The sequence below is a fragment of the Rhinolophus sinicus genome, chromosome 2 (assembly GCF_057876585.1).
Source record: "Rhinolophus sinicus isolate RSI-liver-muscle chromosome 2, RSI-T2T, whole genome shotgun sequence".
Classification (NCBI taxonomy): Eukaryota; Metazoa; Chordata; class Mammalia; order Chiroptera; family Rhinolophidae; genus Rhinolophus; species Rhinolophus sinicus.
In genome coordinates, this window is record NC_142502.1 from 88513685 (window position 1) to 88532788 (window position 19104).

At 35.6% G+C, this 19104-nt stretch overlaps 1 protein-coding gene across 7 annotated transcripts in view; it reads left to right on the forward strand.

Moving 5' to 3' along the window:
* The window catches only part of PKHD1 (PKHD1 ciliary IPT domain containing fibrocystin/polyductin), a 429303-nt gene that overhangs the window by 367214 nt on the left and 42985 nt on the right, over positions 1–19104 (forward strand). For all 7 annotated transcript variants that reach the window (XM_074333066.2, XM_088795661.1, XM_088795663.1 and 4 more), the window contains one exon: positions 14705–15719. In XM_074333066.2, coding sequence (XP_074189167.2) covers positions 14705–15719 — 1015 coding nt within the window. The remainder of the gene's footprint in view (positions 1–14704; positions 15720–19104) is intronic.

The following is a 19104-nucleotide window of genomic DNA, read 5'->3' on the forward strand; positions in this document are numbered from 1 at the left end:
ATTATTCAACTCTGCTATTACAGCGCAAAAGCAGTGTTTATAGTAGTTCACAATATATAAACAAATAAGTGTGGGCTGTGTTCTAATAAAACTTTACAACAAGAGCCAGTGGGCTGGATTTGACCTATGGCCTGTAGTTTCCCATCTCTTTCATTTAAATTGTATGGCTCAAAAGGGACATTTGTTACTTCTGCTCAATGATTAAGGACTAATAATTCTACTCAGCCATGAGAGGATAGTAAAGTACAAGGCTGTCACTCCTTGATGTAAGCCTTATATGTGTTCACACACATCCTAAAAATAATCAAGAAATTGCTGAGCAGTTATTTTTACAGCTCCACAATGCTTGATTAAGCTTACTGGTCATTTAGGGTTTTTCGACACCTTCAGTTTTCTCTTTAACTCAGAAAAAAGATCTTAAAAGGTGGCAGTATTCATTTGCTACTTAAGAGGTGATAGAAGTGGCTAATCAATCAAGGAAGACACTGATCAGCTCTGTGAGTATCTAGTCTTGATTTTCATGTGGGGTGTGAATAGCTGGAATTATTGATCACTTGAAATCTTCACCTCTGGGAATCCAAAGGTGAGTCAGGATATGCATTGTAGAAGCAGATCTTGGAAAAGGATTTAGAAGCAGCATGGAGAGCATTTTGGCAGATGACATTTCTTGACAGTGAAGTTGCCTAGGGGACAAAAATCATTTTCTCACAGACCAATTTCTGAGAAGTTCCCTAGATGTAGTATTGTAGCCTATAACAGGGAGCAATGGAAAGATGGAGTTTTCAGCTCATTTTACTATAAATGGAATCTCTCTTAAACCTGTTTTGTACCAGGATGATGTCACCTTATGTATTTGGTTTTTTAGCAAATACTGCCCCCTTCAAATCACAACCTACCCCATTTTGTTCTGGCCTGGTTCATCATTGTTTTATAAAATCAAATGTTTCCTTACCTTCACTTGACACACCTTTTTCAAGTTTTATTAGTACTGCTCTAAGAGCAAAACTTAAGTAATCCATTTATTTTTACACAGTTCAGTACATTAATATTTCTGACTTTTCTCCATAGAAATAGTTGGACTAGGTATAGAGAAATGTGTGTTCAAGTGGCTTCGTCAGTGAGTTAAAACAGAGACACTAGGAATCTATTGTGTAGGTAGCAGGCTCTCTATAAATTGAAATATATGTTGATATTGATTATAATCCATACCTTCCAAAGTTTTCAAGTACTTTCTTACATATTATCACACAAGCAAAACACTTTCGTGAATCATTTTAATACAAGCACACCTCAGAGATATTGCAGATTTGTTCCAGACCACCACAATAAAATGAATCGTAATTTATTTATTTTTGCTGGTAGAGGATCTTGCCTTCAGTTTGTAAAAAGGCAACATCTATGAAGTACAATAAAGTGAAGTACAATAAAACAAGGTATGCCTGTAATTAGTTGAAAAAAAGATAAAACACAACAACACATAGCTGGGCTAAGATCCATTAGTTGGTGATAGCTCTCCACTTTCGTTCTCCTAATCAGTGATATTTCTGTTAAATATGAGAACATTCTAGAGGCAATAATTATTCAACCATGACAAAATTAAAACTTTAAAAAGACTGGAAATGACCTACATCTAAAAAAAGTATTTTCAAGGTACAGATGATATTTTTATTTAAAGTAATGCTGTACTTACACCTTGAAATTCATGGTAATTGGCTTAAATGAATGTGCGGCTGTAGTTTTCCCGCAAAAGTTTTTAATTTTGTTTCCCAGATTAGATGCCAATATCATGCTGTCACAGAGAAGAGCTCTAGTGTTTCTAAAGAGACTCTTATCTAAGTTTTTTGTTTAGCACAATAATGACAATAACAACAACATCACATTATGTCCCAGGCACTGTTCCCAGCCTTTCAAAATGCGTTTAATTGTCACAGCTACCGTATGAGCTTGATACCGTACCATCTTTCTTTCCACTTTGTGAAGGAGGAAACTGAGGCCCAGTAAAGTTAAGTTATATACCCAAGATCACACAGAGTAAGTAGCAGTAGCAGAGGCAGGCTTGGAACCTAGGCAGTTTGCACCAGAGTCTGTATACGTAACGAGTCCGTAAGAACAACCACTGTGCTATAATCCCCTCCACAGCTAGGACAACAGGGTAGGCACTAAGATGCCAGTGGAGGAGCAGAAAAACGTAGAACTTATAAAACAAGCAAATTACGTAACTGAGGAAAATCTACGCTCATTCTGTGCTGATCTAAATTGACCGCAAATTCACTGAACATTGGCAAATTCCTTTTACTGGGAGTAAGGAGATGCAGGAAAAATGTTAACTCTCTTTCTTTCAGTAACTCATGTGAAGATTTTATTTCTTGAATAAAGGAAATGTGAAAGAAAAGGAGGTACTCATAAGCTTCAGTTTGCTTTCCATAGGTAATTAGTGAGTTGCGTCAACATGGCCACCTCTTCTCGTTCCCACCTGAACTGTCCTCCTTGGCTTGTCTGCTTCCTTGAAAACTCTTTGCTGTACCTGGGTTCCCATGCATGACAGTCTTGCCTTGCAAAGAAGATTAATAAAAAAAAAAAAAAAAATAGCAGTCAACGTTTTCATATTCCCAGCCCAGATTTTTATCTCAAAATAAAAGAGGGAAATTTATCTCGTGAGTCATGGGCACTGAGGAGCTGGGAACATTTCACTGGCAGGGAGGCTTGGCAAAAATAGTCCTAGTGGATTTCAAGTTTATTTGACTAATTCTTTCACCACTTGTCAAATGAAACTACTTTTGTTTAGGTAACAAAACAAGCTGTTTCCTCTGCCATTTCTCCAGTGAGCAGTACAGGCACTTGTGGCAAACACACATTACTGCTAACTGTTATGATGTTTGCTGTCAAATTCATTTATTTATACAACTGCTGCAAAAAGCCTGAGGCTCATAAGCAGCCATGAAAGATTTCAGAGTCATGGTGTGGGGTCATGAGAGGGAAAAAAAAGTCTCCACTGGTTATGAGAAAGGAACTGACACAGGAAATGGTCACATATGGCGCAGATTTATTGTGTCCGGGGCTTCCCATTCAAATCTCATTACAGCCACAGCTCAGAGCTGGGCATGGCACAGTCACATTAATTTTAGTTTTGGCATACAGCAGAATAACTGCTGCAGCTTCAAACTGAGGGCTGGAGAGGTGATAAGTTTATCATTCTGGGAAAAGAGTATACCCGAATTGTATTTGTAAGGGATGCTGTTGGCAGCCCCTGCCTTTAATCTAAGCCACGACCATCACTTTTTTTTTTTTTTTTTTTTTAAAGCTGGCAGTCAAGGTTTGCTAGCAAAAAAAAAAAAAGGAGGATGGAGAGAAAGGGTGGGGTAGGGATGGAGAATATTACAAAAAGAATAAAGGGAAAAATTAAGATTAGATGAAAAGGGAAACCACCTTGAATTTTGCAGGTTTATATTTTTTTCATTAGTGGAAAAAATAGGTGTCCTGCTTATAGACACACGTGTGCATGTTTGTGCACACATGTACATATGTATGTATGTATGTATGTATTTCTTGCCCACATTTTCTAAACACAGAGATCTTATGTCCACATTTTAGCATTTTCTTCACCTGTAACCTGTTTCTTTCAATATCGTTTCTTATGAATGCTTGCAACACTTAGGAACAGGTGCTGTTTCAAATTTCAAGGCAAATGTTACTAGTTTGAGATGAGGCTAGTGCCAAAAAGGCAAAAGGAGAGAGTCAGGTATTATAAAAATTATGCCCTCCCCTTTTTTTTTAAATTATGGCGAACGTAACAGTTTATATTTATTAGGACAAGTTTGTTCCCAAGTCTGCACACACATCATCTCACTTATGCTATTCTCAATCCTTTTTACAAATGGGTTAACTGAGCCAAAGGCAGGATAAAGAACTCGCCTGTGGTTTTGCAGCTAGAAAGTGGTAGAGCCAGGATGCAATGTAAGTTTCTTTGATTTGAAAGTTTGATCTGTCACCCCCTAAGCTATACTTCCTGAAGTTGCGTTTGCTTTGGCTGTTTTCAATGTAGTATTCAGAGAATAAAAATCATAACTGAGACCATACTCATTGATGATTGTAAGTCAAATCATAATACAACAAAATGACAAAAATACAAAAACACTTTCTAAGCCATTTGTTTCGAGAAAAATATAGATGACATATTGACATAGTAAAAGAATACAAAATAGTCTAATGGAACACGTTTGAATTGACTTTCATCAATAAAAGTAAGGTGTTTTTTTTTCAATTTAAAAAAGTCGAAAGGAAAAGTGGTTGATTTGGAAGGATCTATTTGATACATAGCTGACTCTACTCCCCATTTTCATTGTCATTCTATCACTTATTTTCATCTCCTGATCATTTTTTCCCCGTCAAAGTGACACCTTAGTAAAAAGGAAACAAATACTTCAAAATTCTCACCAAGAGAACTTATTAAAGACAAAACAGCTTTTTATATAAGGCCTTACAGGCATCCTTGTTTCACGTAATGGTTGGTTTTATGTGGTTTTCCATTTTTCTCCAATTTGTTTGAAAATGTATTCCAAATTAATGGAATTCATTTGGATTCCATCATTGTCTTTCCGAGGTATTACTTAGCTTGAAAAGTTGACCCAAGTACAAGAACTTCAGTGAGACTGTTCTGAAAGTGCGACGGATCCTACAACCTGCTCCTGAGGTCCATCAGCCTATATGCCTGCAGAGGCCTGCCCTCTTCATCTAGCAGCTTCCTAGTTCAGTGCAGTTTCTTCTGTCCTTTAGAGCCATCTTTACACTTGGTAAACTCTTTTCTATCCTCTCTTGACTCCTAAGAGTTGGAAGCCACTTCACCACACCGGTCACCAGCTTTTAGACTTCTGTCTTCCTCACGGAGGAGGATGCCAGAGGAGACTATTCCCCTGAGGGCCACTGTCTGGCAAATTATGAAACCCAACCTGGAAATGCCTTCATTTTGAAGCTCCAGGATCTAAGCTTTGAATATGTATTGTACTTTTTCAACTAAATGACCTTTAATTTTCTCAAATTACATGTTCTTATAATACTACTATCTGTGTGTTTAGTTGTATGTACAAGCGTATGTACTTATCTTTTTTATAATGACCAGAACTACCATGTTGTGCTCATTTGCTAGACTTTAAGACCTGTTATTCTAGACTCCAAATTAACAAGGTGGTGTTTCCTGTCATCTATTTAAATCTATTACGCAAAAGACCATCACTCTCAGTTTACCTTAACCTTACGAATATAATGCATGCCCATTATTTTTAAGGTTTAAAAATAATTTTTAGTTGGAATTCCCTACTCTAAAAAAGTAGACAGTTTTTCTCTATTATCTCTAGTGTGAGCAAAATATATTTTCTTCAATATTTTTCCCAAGATTTCAGTTACTCCCTTTGTCTATTTAGGAATATAGCTTTGAGAGTTTGGAGTTTCACGCCTCATACCCTGAGGGTCTGTGACAATATATATGAATGGGGATAACTTCAACCTATCTTCACTTCATTTGATCTGTGGCCATTTATATTTGTTAAATTAGAAATAATGAGGTGTAAATGTTGTTTGACAGAAAATAATTGTAAATCATTTCTTTTCATTTCTTGAAAATAAGAGAATGATTATATACTTTGTTTTTGTCAAAATCTCCTATATTTTACTATACCATGAATTGTGAAATGATCAGAAAATGGCTAAAAAAAAAATATTGAGGGAAATGGTGGTGTTAACCTCGAGGAAAAAAATCATTAATGTTGATGTATTTCATTCAATTTTAAACATAAATTTTTCCCTTTTGTTGAACAGGGGAAGATGGAAGGATTCCATGTGCCTTTGAGTCAAAACATTTATTTTAAAAATACTTTTTTCCTTTCCTTCTGATCCATCTTTCTAAATAAAGGATAGAAGTTGTTTCTTTTTTCTTTTTTTCCTTTTTTTTTTTTTTTCTAGCAAAGAAGACCCCTTTGGCATATTTTCTTTTCAAACGTGAAATGAGGTGGAAAATCCTCATTTCACGACAGGAAGGACAAATATTGACACAAAGTTAATATGTGTTAGAACCCTGGAAGCAACCTGAGTACACATACACACACTCACACACATAGGTACCTTCTCCTCTTTCTCCTCCTCCACCAGACATACCTCACTTGCCTTCTTCCTTGGTTTTTAGGTCTATGGTTTCCAATCTAGGGAAAGGTGGGCAGAGCATATTGTATGTCTAGGCTATTCCAGGATGTTCAAGTATACACAAAGCAAGTGCTCGCGTGCACATATGCACATACAAATACAACCTGCTTAATCTAATTTCCCCCACTTAAAGAAGAGCTTCTGGACTTTATCACTGTTCTTGTCCACCTTGAGAGCAATAGCATATGGCAAGCCAATACTCGCTGGTCACTCAGCATTTATTAAGTCCTGTCCACTCTTGCCTTTTGGAGAGGAATGCCCTGCGGTGATTCGACGGCTGCCCCTGACAGGCTGTGTCACTTATCTATTCACATTGATTATGAAAGTCAGCTGTGGCCAGACCTTGCCTTTTTTTTTTCTTTTTTTTTTTCCCTTCTTCTCTCAGCCCCTCTTACAAGCACCCCTGCCTGGATTTTCATGAGGAAATAATCAGATTAGGCCTTTCACGGTGAGTTCATATGGAGTTCTCTTTCTCCAGTGTGCTACTAACTGAATAAATGTGTCTAGTGGTAAATTGTAAATGACATTATGATTACCAAAGCCAGCATGGGTTTCATTTAAAAGTGATCAGAATTGCAGACCACAAAAATTGTGACTGGCAGATAAGGCCATGTAGAGAAGTAGGAAAAAGAAAGACAAAAACAAGTGAGAAAGATAATCATTACTCAGAACAAAACCTTCCCCAAATGAAAGAAGCAGGAAAGAAAGAAATCCAAAGGAAGAAAAGATAGAATGTTATTTAGAAGGGAAACTATACTGTCACACTGGGCTTCTGCCAGCTGTGGCTGGGGGAGTTACCTGTGATGCTTATCTGGCTGTGTGCATAGCCCTCTCTTAAGTAAATGTGTATTCTCCCCCACAGTTAATAACTACACCCAGTTGGCAGTTCTGGAACCCCAATGCGTTGGTTATGTGTGCTTTATTTTTGCTTCACATCAAAATTAAAATAACAGAATTGATTAATTCTGAAGATGAAATAGGAAAATGAATGGTAAGATACTGATCAACTACCTCATCTCTTAGTCATTGGTAAATTCTGGAGAAATAGAAATAAAATTTCTTATTTATGAACACCAGGATTTCAACTTTGTCTATAACACTAAATAATGTTATTTGCTGATAATCTTTAGGCTATATTGCCTTTGTTAAATTCGTGGCTGTACGTTTATACTTCTGGGATAATATGCAAAAATATAACAAAGGCCAAATGGTAATATAAAAAAGCAAATGGAATCTCACCAAATATGTGATTCGACAAATAACCAAAAACTTTTCCATGAGTTCCTTTCAATAGATTGTGTAGAGAGAAGTCCTGATTATTACAACACCTCTTTAACAGTACTAATCATCACAGCTGACCCTACATCTAAATACAATCCCCAAATGAAGTTATTTGGGTTACATTTTATTTTGCCAGAGGCATAGGTAGAAGTTTAGAAGTACACTTTTCTCTTCCATCTCTTCCTCATTACTAAGTAATTATATGAGTCAAAATTGCTGTGAGTCAATTTTTCTATCTGTAAACTATGGATAATTAAGCTTGTCATTAAGAAGCTTTAGGTAAAGGAGGTTAGAGAAGGAAGAATGGAGGGAAGGAATGAAGGGAGGGAGGGAGAAAGGAAGAGAGAAAGGAACAAAATTAGGGAAGCTGGTAGCTATTAATCAAGTACTGGCTGTTTTGTGCTGATTATTTCAGGGGTTATTGTTTGGTCATCCTGGACTGGTTGCTACTGATAATAGGCTGGCTTCTTGGACTGTTTACTGCAGATTGTGGGTCACAGTTTTATTTTTATAAATGGTCTGACTATTGTTTGTTTGTATGTTCAGACTCTTACTGCTCAACTCATCTTCAAGGCTTATCTAGAATACCTGGCACAGAGAAAGTCCTAAGTAAATGTCAGTTGGTGCTGTTATTTTTTCGAAGTGTGCTTTTTTTTTTTTTTTTCTTTCTACCTTACCATTGATTGGCACAGTCATAGCACTGACATTGTCATCACCATCAGCTTTCAAAATCATGAACTCAAGTGTCCTACTTTATGACCATGACTCATGTCCTTCCGTCTCACTTGCTCAAAGGCCCTTTCTTTCCTTGTGACATCAAATCCATTGCCACATGCCTTTATTTGACATACATAAGCACCCCTGGCTGTATTTCCCTCTTTATGCAGCTGAGGTGTGCTGTGCTTCATTATAATTCTTTGCAAATACCTGTGACCCTCTTGCAAGTAACATGCAGAAATCCAAACTTCAGTGAACCCAGCCATCGTATTTGTCCATGCCATCTTATGAGATATATCCAAGGCATTTGTTCCTCCACTCTCCATGACACAGGCTGACTTAGGGTTCAGGGAAGGTGAAGATGATCACGTTTACGTTTCAGCGTCCTCACTTACATGGGCCACTTACTTCCAAGACGCCAAAAGGAATCCTAACAATGTGTTTGCATGGCCCTATGTTTTTTGTAAAATTTGCAAAATTGAGATATTTTAACTAAAATTTAAGATAACACTCTCTTTCCACTCTAAATTCTTCCTCATTATAAGTACTATGAGGTTGAGTGACAATGGATTAGCCACAAGCATTTTTAGGATCTTGCTAAGGGGACATTGAGGTGGATATACAGTTGATATAGGTTTAATAGTGTGCGGTTTTTATGGTTCACAATCACTTCTATATAAAGTTCTTACTAGTCACTCATGTCAACTTACCATACTGTGACACACAGAAGCCAGACTCTAGTATACACTGTGATACGAATGTATCGTGAGGAATGAGAAGAAAAGTAAGAGGTGGAGGAGAGGTAGGGTTTCAAGCAACAGGGTCATAAAAGTTATTGTGTGCAAATTTATTCAAAGATTATAGTTCACACATGAGAAAAACTTTCTAGGAAAGTTACCACATTTGACAACAATTCCAAACATTTATATATTACCAATTATGAGTTGTTAAGCTGCAAGTAACTCTTTTTAAACTACCATGATAGACAACAAATGTCAGTCATCCAGGCTAATGGAAATTCTGAATTATTTTTCTATCCCTTCTATAGAAAATATTATAATGTTGTCATATAAAGAAGATACACAAAAGTGTGCAATAAAAATTTAAGAAAAAAATAATATAGAGGTATGTTGGGTAATTAATTAACAGTATTACTTTTTCCTAGACTTTATTATGTGTTTGTGAGGTTTAAATTTATAATTGTGTTGTGACTTTTTTTCTCATTTTAACTAATATTTACTCACTCTTATTCTTAATTTTCAATTCACAGTTTTATTCCTACTTTTATAGAAAGGTTCCCAAACATTGTATAAGCACTAAAATCCAGAATGACCGGGTTCACCCCTCTTGCACAATTACAGTTTCACACCATTTTCTCAATGTACAAACATTCCACCTTCCCTCTCTCCCCTCATCCCAAACCCTAACACATACCCTCATACTTCACTTTTAGTCGATGACCTTACTTTGCCTCACATGTCCCAGCAGCTAAGAGTGCTTCTTTCTCCCAGCCACCTTTACCTGCACAACCACTTTCTGTCTTCCTTCCTGCTCCATGAAAGATGGAGTCTTTTGACTTATCAAATCCAACCAGTTTTTAAAGGGCTCTAGACATTGTTCTGCTGTAGCTGTTCCACTTGCCATTCATCCAACTTCATTCTCTCCCTTTTTATGGGTTCTGTCTTATCTGCAGAACTTCAGCTTGTATCTAAATACAACAATCTGACTTTTTTTCTTGTACATTTTATGAAGCTCTTAATTATCATAGTTATGCATTAGCTGCTTTTCACAATTTCATCTTGAGTGCCAGGCTGATTTACTTCAATTAATTATTTTAAAAGAATCTACTTCTCAGCTCTCATAGGTCATGTCCTTTGCAGAGAATTCTTGTCAAAACTCTAAGGTAGAAATTCCTGCTAGAAGTAAGCCTGTACTCCCAGAGAAGACTGTATAATTGTTTAGTGGAATTATTAAATTTTTGTCTATTTTAACTTCCTTTATAAAAATAAGGATTTCCTAGTTTAATAATAATGTAGCTACAATATAAATCATATTTTTTCCCCAGTGGACAAATGCTACCTAGCTGTGTGCAGCTTTACCCCATTTATAAAGAGGTTGGGGCAGTCCCATCCCAATCATTATTCCCACACTACTGTCAAAGAAACTTCAGCTCTGACTTCTAAGACACATGGGGCTAAAGAAACCCTGGATAGCATAAAAGTATAATTAGTGTGTTCTTTTTTAAATTAAAGTTTATTGGGGTGACAATTGTTAGTAAAGTTACATAGATTTCAGGTGTACAATTCTGTAATACATCATCTATCTATCACACTGTGTGTTCACCACCAAGAATCAGTTCTCCTTCCATCAGCATATATTTGGTCCCCTTTTACAGTCATCTATCATCCCCTTTTCCCCTTACCTTCTGGTAATCACTAAACTCTTGTCTGTGTCTATAAGTTTATGTTTCTTTGTTTGTCTTGTTCCTTTGTTGTTTTCAGTTTTATATCCCACATGAGTGAAATCATATGGTCCTCCACTTTCTCTGTCTGACTTATTTCACTTAGCATAATAATCTCAAGATCCATCCATGTTGTCACAAATGGTTCTATATCATCTTTTCTTATGGAAGAGTAGTGTTCCATTGTAAACAGACATTTCTCCAAAAAGGACACACAGATGGCCAATAGACATATGAAAAAATGGTCAACATCACTAATCATCAGAGAAATGCAAATAAAAACCACAAAGAGATATCACCTCACCCCAGTCAGAATGGCTATCATCAACAAGACAAATAGTAACAAGTGTTGGAGAGGCTGTGGAGAAAAAGGAACCCTCATACACTGCAGATGGGAATGCAAACTGGTGCAGCCGCTATGGAAGGTAGTGTGGAGGTTCCTCAAAAAATTAAAAGTAGAATTACCAATGACCTAACAATCCCTCTCCTGGGTATCTACCCAAAAAATCTGAAAACATTTATCCATAAAGATCTATGTGCTCCGATATTCATTGCAGCTTTATTTACGGTGGCCAAGATATGGAAACAACTAAAGTATCCTTCGATAGATAATTGGATAATATGTTATTTATTACAGATTTTTTTGCACAGTGTTATTTCTAGGATAACAACTATTGTAAAGAGTGTATGCTTTTAGAGAGAAAGTGTGCTGTTTATTTTACATTTTGTCAAGAAGAGCTGAACCAAAGAAGTAATTTAAATATCCTTTATACTTACATTGGATCAAATGGGTATGTCCTCCATTTTATGGGGTATGGAAAGAAAGGCATGGGGAGAATATTTTGAAATAACCAACATTTCTTGAAACTCTTTTTACTTAAGAGCTACCAGTTATTGACTTCATGAAGGTCATAGTGGTAAATCTCCAAACAAATGTCTCAGAAATCAGAACATATGTATCTATTTATTTCATAGTAAGATGTTCAGACACAGAGTTTCAAAACATAAAAAAGAGATAAATTAGGAATAAAAACAATGCATGTAATTGGCATTACTCTGAAATCAGGAAAATAACTGGCTAAGTTTAAACAAATGCATAATTGACACATATTTGGTAGCCATATGTGCTTGGCATTTAATACCTAATCACATCACAATTCTTAATAATAACAGAAAGGCAACTCCTTCCTTATCACTAGAGAGGTGATATAGCTACTGTGTTTCCCCAAAAATAAGACCTAGCCGGACAATCAGTGCTAATGTGTCTTTTGGAGCAAAAATTAATATAAGATCCAGTCTTATTTTACTATAATATAAGACTGGGTCTTATATAATATATAACATAACATAACATAACATAACATAACATAACATAACATAACATAACATAACACCAGGTCTTATATTAATTTTTACTCCAAAAGACACCTTAGAGCTGATTGTCCGGCTAGGTCTTATTTTCAGGGAAACGAGGTAGTAATAAAATCTTATTACTGTTAGCAGTTGAAGCATACACAAGGAATCACAATAAATGTTTATTGAATTCCTTGCCTCAGTTTCCTTGCCTCAGTCAAGATAAAATGTGTTGTCACAACAGAAACCTTTTGTGGACAAATTAATTATGTGATTCAAGAACACAAGAAAATTTATACAAATGTAATTAGCCATCATTTCAATTTTATGGTCTCATGTGAAATAGCTGAATTTCTCCTAGTATTGAGCTACCATATTAACATCAATTCAGGGAGCAATTCTCATAATAACTTTTTGTAGTATACTGTTACTATTGTTTTAATGGGTTAGTTTAAAATATATTCAAACCCTAGAATAATAATCTTATAACTAGACACTTGCAAGAATAGATAAAAACTAGAGAATAGGAACTTTGAAAAGGACATTGCTTATTGATCAACTAATACATATAAAGAAGCATCTACTGTGTCTGAGGTCATGTGTTAAGACCTGTGGTGATTTAAATGTGAGATATAGCCTCTGGCCTTGAGAAATAGCCCTTAGGGACACTGATACCTACTAAGCTTATGTAATTTATTAAAGTACATTTGGTTAATTATTAGCAGAGCATGACTGAGAATCATATTAACTAAGAAAATAATGATTTTACTTAGGGCCAGTTCCAAGAATTTAGCAATCTGTAGAGGTCACTTTAAAAGACATTTTGTCTCCTGGATGAGAAGCAAGAAGAACAAGTCAGAGATCTATAAAACTGGATGGAATGTGAATGATTTAATCAATGATATCAACATGGCTGGGAAAAAAATGTGTACAAAGGAAAGTGAGCTGTAGAGTTTAGTAAAGGGGAACTATTTCATTTGCAATAGAGACTGGAGCATCAAGGTCTCAAAGCACAATTTCCTGGCTATTAAGATCATGCAATTAATTCCCTTCATGTGGTTCCTTGCTTTTGAAGATAATACTTGATTTAACATTAGCATTTGCATGGTATAGGACCATACAGAGAAAATACACTATGTAGAAGTGACCGTTCTTTTATATTTAATAATTAAATCTCTATTTAAATTAATCATTTAGTATTCAATTTAGTAAATTCAATTTCTTTAAGAGGCAGAGCAATTCAAATGTTCTGTTTTGACTTGTGTCAGTTTTCAAGGAATTTGTCTAATTTATCCAAGTTCTTGAATTTATTGGCATAAAGTTTCTTTGTAAGTCTCTTAACCTTTGGCCATAAGATTTGTAGTAATAATCCCTCTTTCATTTCTGAAGCTGGTGATTTTTGCTTTCTTTACCATGAGCAGTAAAGTGAGGGGTTATTCAATTTGTTGATATTTCCAAGGATAAAATGATAGCTTTGCTTACTTTCTCTGGCTTTGTTTGTTTTCATATCATTGATTTCTGTTGTTATATTTGTTATTTCCTTTACTATGACTTATTTTGGGTTTTCTTTGCTGCTTTTCAACATATGTAAAGTAGTGCCATAAGGTATTGTTTTTAGACAATTCTTCTTTTGTAATGTAAGCATTTAAATAAATTTTCTTCAAAGCACTGTTTTCACTACATCCCACCAATTTTGGTATGCTAAAATTTTGTCATTCAGTTTGAAATATTTTACAATTACCCTTGTAATTGTTACCACTGTTGTTGTTACTGTAATTGTGAGGCACAAGTAAACCTTGTGCTCTATTCCTGAAGCAACATTTTGGTATTAAATTTATTGATACATAGGCAGCTTTGGCACAGATTTCTAATCACATCATATGAAAGGAAAGATGTAGGAGGAAGCTAGATCATGCTACCATAGTAATAACCTGATTTTTTAATGAACTTGCACTAATGTTTAGGTTACTTTGATGAACTTGTACTAATAAGGAAAGTTAAAATATCTAGCAAACAATACAAGATAATTTTGTACATATAAATTTTAAGTCAAAGGAACTCTGTTGGAAGATACAATATTCCTGTGGACTCAGAGCAAGAACTACTCTAGGCTCATAGACAGGAGAATTAGGAATGGTGGGCATAATGGATAATGGTGTTTCTTTAAATGTTTTCATTAACCTAGATAATCTTCAACTTGGCCTCTATTTAATGTCAACAATCCCCAAATTATTACTTTCTTTTTCCCCCTTCTTCTTGTATTTCTTTACTCTTCATTTAGAGAAAAAGAAAGTATGAAAAATTATATAGTCTAACATCAACACTCTTTCACAATCTGGTCACAATATACCTCTTCAATTTTAACATGCCTCCATAAATTCTCTGTTCCAGCCCCTTTCTTCTATTTCTTAATTATTTTATTTATTCAACTGTTTCCACACTTAGCTATTATAACCATTATCAACGTTAAATGACACATTATGTAGCATATACAATTAGATTATAGTAAATAGCTGTTATTTAACATACTTTTTTTTCATATTTTGCCCAAGACTTTTTTGTGTTCTCAGTATCTAGTACACCTAAATGTTCAAGAAATGTTTCATGAGGTTATAGATGATGATGGAAGTGACAGGTTGCAAATAATCTTTGTGAGATTGTGGTTCATATGTCACTTGTTTGTTTTCCTTTATTTTATAGGTACATTCAGAGAAGAACAAAAATGCACGTTCCGATCCCTGATACCAGGCTACATCTGCAAACAGACTGACCACGTGATTTTAATTCTTGACAATGTTGATGTCACTTGGGCAATGAGGAAGTTATATCCTGTTGTATCTGTGACCAGTGGTTTTGTTGACACCTTTAGTAGTGTAAATGCCAGTACTCCCTGCTTTACCTCAGGGTCTGCATCTGCTTTCTATTCCATTTTACCTACAGGGGCTACCACCAAGGTCTGCTTTGTGGATCACACTCCTCAAGTTTTCCGTTTTATTCTATTGGGGAACAAAAGTACCTCCAAGCTTCTCTTGGCTGTATTCTACCATGAACTCCAGAGGCCCCATGTTTTTTTAGGAGAACGTTTCATTCCACCTACTCTGGTTCAATCAACTTCCTCATTGCTGGATGAGTCTGTTGGTTCCAACTATTTCAGCATGATGGATAATCTCTTGTATATTGTCCTACAAGGAGAGAAGCCCATTGAAATACACTCAAGTGTTTCCATTAATTTGGCTTTCACTGTGATGTTTTCAGTCCTAGAAAAAGGCTGGGAAATCAGGATCCTTGAAAGACTAATTGACTTCTTGCAGGTTAACCAAGACCAAATCAGATTAATTGAAGACATGCCTGGCAATGAAGCAACCTTAAAGGCCATCGCTGACCATAGAGCAAAGAGAAAGCGCAATTGCCCAACTGTGACTTGTGCCAGTCATTATAGAGTTGGTCAACGTAGACCTCTCATGATGGAAATAAGCTCATATTGGGTCCCGCCACCAACCACCATGGAAACTATCTCAAAAATAATGGTCATCGAAATTGGTGATCTGCCAACAGTAAGGAGCTCTGGCCTGATTCCATCCTTATCAAGTAACAAATTACAGGATTTGGCTCACCAGGTTATCACTGCTCAACAGACGGGAGTGCTAGAGAACGTTCTGAACATGACTATTGGGGCCTTACTGGTGACTCAGTCAAAGGGAGTTAATGCCTATGGGTAAGTACTAATTATAATAACATCCAAATTAGGACTGATTTCTTGGGTACATATTACAAATGTCAATATACTTATACTGAATCACATAACCCATATGCTTCTTAAGAAAAGAATAAATTTATAGTCTTAAGTTCTCAATGTTCAAATTCTTTATTAAATCTATATTTTTCATGATTATTATATTTCATGGGTAGTTGAAGACATTGTATTTTTGGTATCTTAAAGTGAAAAGCATGTAGGAAGAGAATTTTCTGAAGCAACTTGTTTTCAATACATTTGTTCATTCATTTATTCATATAATGAATTTAAGCAGTGGGTTAGATTCTGGGATTGCTGACATGAAACAAATATTAACAGAAACATTGCCTATCACAATGCTATAGAGCTATGAGCTAAAACTTGAGCACTGGGAGACTGATAATAATTCTACCTGGAGGAACTGGGAAAGTTACTTATATTGAGGAAAATTTTGGAGGGATGACCAGGAGTTTATGAGGCTAAATCAGTAACACCTGTTGGGTTTTATTTAACCCAGGATTACAAAGCTCTGAAAGGATACCTTCGTCAAATTGTGTGAGGCAGGAACATCACTGCTGCCAATTATGCTTACAACATAGACCTGTGTAGGACCTGCAGCATCCTTTGTTCTATGTTATTCTGACTCTACAAGCTTGTATTTTAAAATTCTCCAGTAGGTTTCTGTTTAACACACATTTCAGAAGTAGATTTACCTGAATGTTTCCCTCAAGTACGTGCAGTACACATTAAGGAAAGGCAAGTGTAAAGTACTCTCAATTTTATAGACTATGTTAGCTAAGGGATGAACTGACTAGCCCAAGTTCATCTAAGGCATCTGCCATGAAGTCAAGACTGTTAGAGTCTCAAGATCCATTTTTTACAGAACACGAAACAACCAAAAATGATACCCCAGACTGAGAAACAATATGAACTTGTCATAATTCTTAGGAAACATACATAAAACTAACCACCTCACAAATGCATGCTATTTGGTCATAGAGGGCTCAAGATGGGCAAACATGGATATTCCCTATAAACTTGTCACCACCACAGGGAAAATAAGCTGAAACTTATGCACAGTTTGAGATAATATTGGGTCCCTGAGATAGGTAAAATTATTTAGATTCTGAGCTATATTACTCAATGAAATTTTAGAGCATTAACATTCTTTTAGATTATTATGTTGTTATTGCTTTTTCATCGTATATGTAGTAGTGCTAATAAGTGAGCAACTAATATTTAATGAGTGTTAGTTACCTCTATACAACCATTTCCAATGGATGTGAAGTTCACTATAAAATAAACAACAAAAACAAAAAGTGATACCTTCACATTTTGAGGTATATCTAACTAATACATTTATTGCCTTTTTATACACTGAGAAACATATTCATATAGAAGCATAGCTAGTGTTTTTATATTATATTTTATCTATCTTTACAATGGAGATAGGTGTTCCTCTTTTCTATAATACATTAGTATGTATGGAAGATATGAAAGAAAACTCAAGCATTTTTTTTTCTGGATTCTGGTTAATTTGAAGAGTTTTGGGAATTGTTAGCTTAGAATCAAAACATACTCCTAGTTGCATGATTGCTCAGAATCTATTAAATCTTGGATATTTTTTACCAACCACCAAACCTTCACCATGCTATTGATGGTATTATGATATTATGTATGATGATATAAGAATCAGGAATCTGGAAAACATTGTGCTAATGTATCTTAGCTTATGTTTAAATATATTTTCTTTCCTTTAGTCCAATTTCATTTAGATCCCACTGAGTTCTTATAGGTATATTTTACGTGTGGGTGACTAGGTGCATCAGTTTTTTGTTGGGATATGTTATAGCTCCCATTTCTCTCTATTCCTTTACTATTTTAAGAGAAATTTCTAGACATAAGACAAAAGGCAAATCTTCTGAAGATAAGGAACAACCTCTTCTTAAGTATATCTAAATAAATCTCTGAAGAATGAGAAATGCCATGTCCTAAGGAATTGAATGAGAAAAACCATATTCTTTTTCTTTTTCTTTTTAATTAAAGTCTATTGGGGTGACAATTGTTAGTAAAGTTACATAGGTTTCAGGTGTACAGTTCTGCATCACATCATCTATATATCACATTGCATATTCTTAAGAATTGCACAGTGTGGTAAACAACCCTGAAGCCCTGTGCAGGCCCCAAGGCCAGTCCTGTTCCTTCATCTTTGATCAGTGTCAGTTTGGGACTTCCACTGAACTCACTGGAGAGCCATTGACAAGCTAATGAATTGACCTTGAGACAGCAGAAATTAGTCTAGCACTCAGGCCTTTTAGTGAAAAGCACCAAGGATGTTCTTGAGAGGTTCACTCTTATTAATTTAATGGGGTTGCATGCATGTCAACAAATTGAAGCCATATTGGGCATGTACTTTTCAAGGGAAGTACTCCCTGCTTTCAAAAACCTACCACCTTCAGTTTGTGGGGAGAAATAGAGTGCTATCTATTTTTAACGAAATAATGCACAGTGAATTGGCCTCTCTTAGTGTTTATCCTCCTCTAAAGGCCTCTGGATTTAAGCTTACTCGTTTGGCTAGGTCAGTTCTATGAACCTATTTTCCATCTTACAAAACTTAGTTGTCCTCTGTTGTCAGTTCTCTTCTCTCCTGCCTTCTTCATCCTTGTTGATTTATACTATTTTTATGCATCTTTATTCTTTGAAGTAATTTCAGTGCAGTAGAGAGAACAGAGACAAACATGTTCAATGTGCACTCTCAGTCTGGGGGTTCCCCATGGGGGCATCTTATTTGTATATTCTGTCTTTTATTTGGAATCCTGGCTGGACACATTTTGTGTTAGTCCCCTTCCTTTCCATAGAAAGTTGTTTTTCTCTTGAATTTCTTTCCCTCCTTTCTTTAAAATTAATAATAATATTAATAATAATGATGATAATAATAATAATAATATTTGTCATGTGGAAAAATTAAATATGTCTGCATTTTTTAATGGAAGTTTGGCTGTTGAAATGCCAAAGCTGTTTATGGTTGGCAGAATTTCTAAAAATGGTCTCCCAAAAATGTGCTGCCCTAATCCCAGGAACCTACAAATATGATTAGATAGCACTTCTGTGAATACACTATGTTATATGGCACAGTTGACAGTAAGACAGAGGAAATATCCAGATTCTCAAGGTGGGCCCAATTAAACACATGAGCCCCTAAAAGAGGAGAGCTTTCTCTTGTTGTGTCAAAAGAAGAAGGCGGAAGAGGAAGGCAGAGAGATTAAAGTGTGAGAAGGAGATGAAGTGTCACTGCGTTTAAGAGGGAAGGGACCACATGAGGAAAAAAAGCAGGTAGACTCCAAGAATAGAGAGGGGTCGTTGGCTG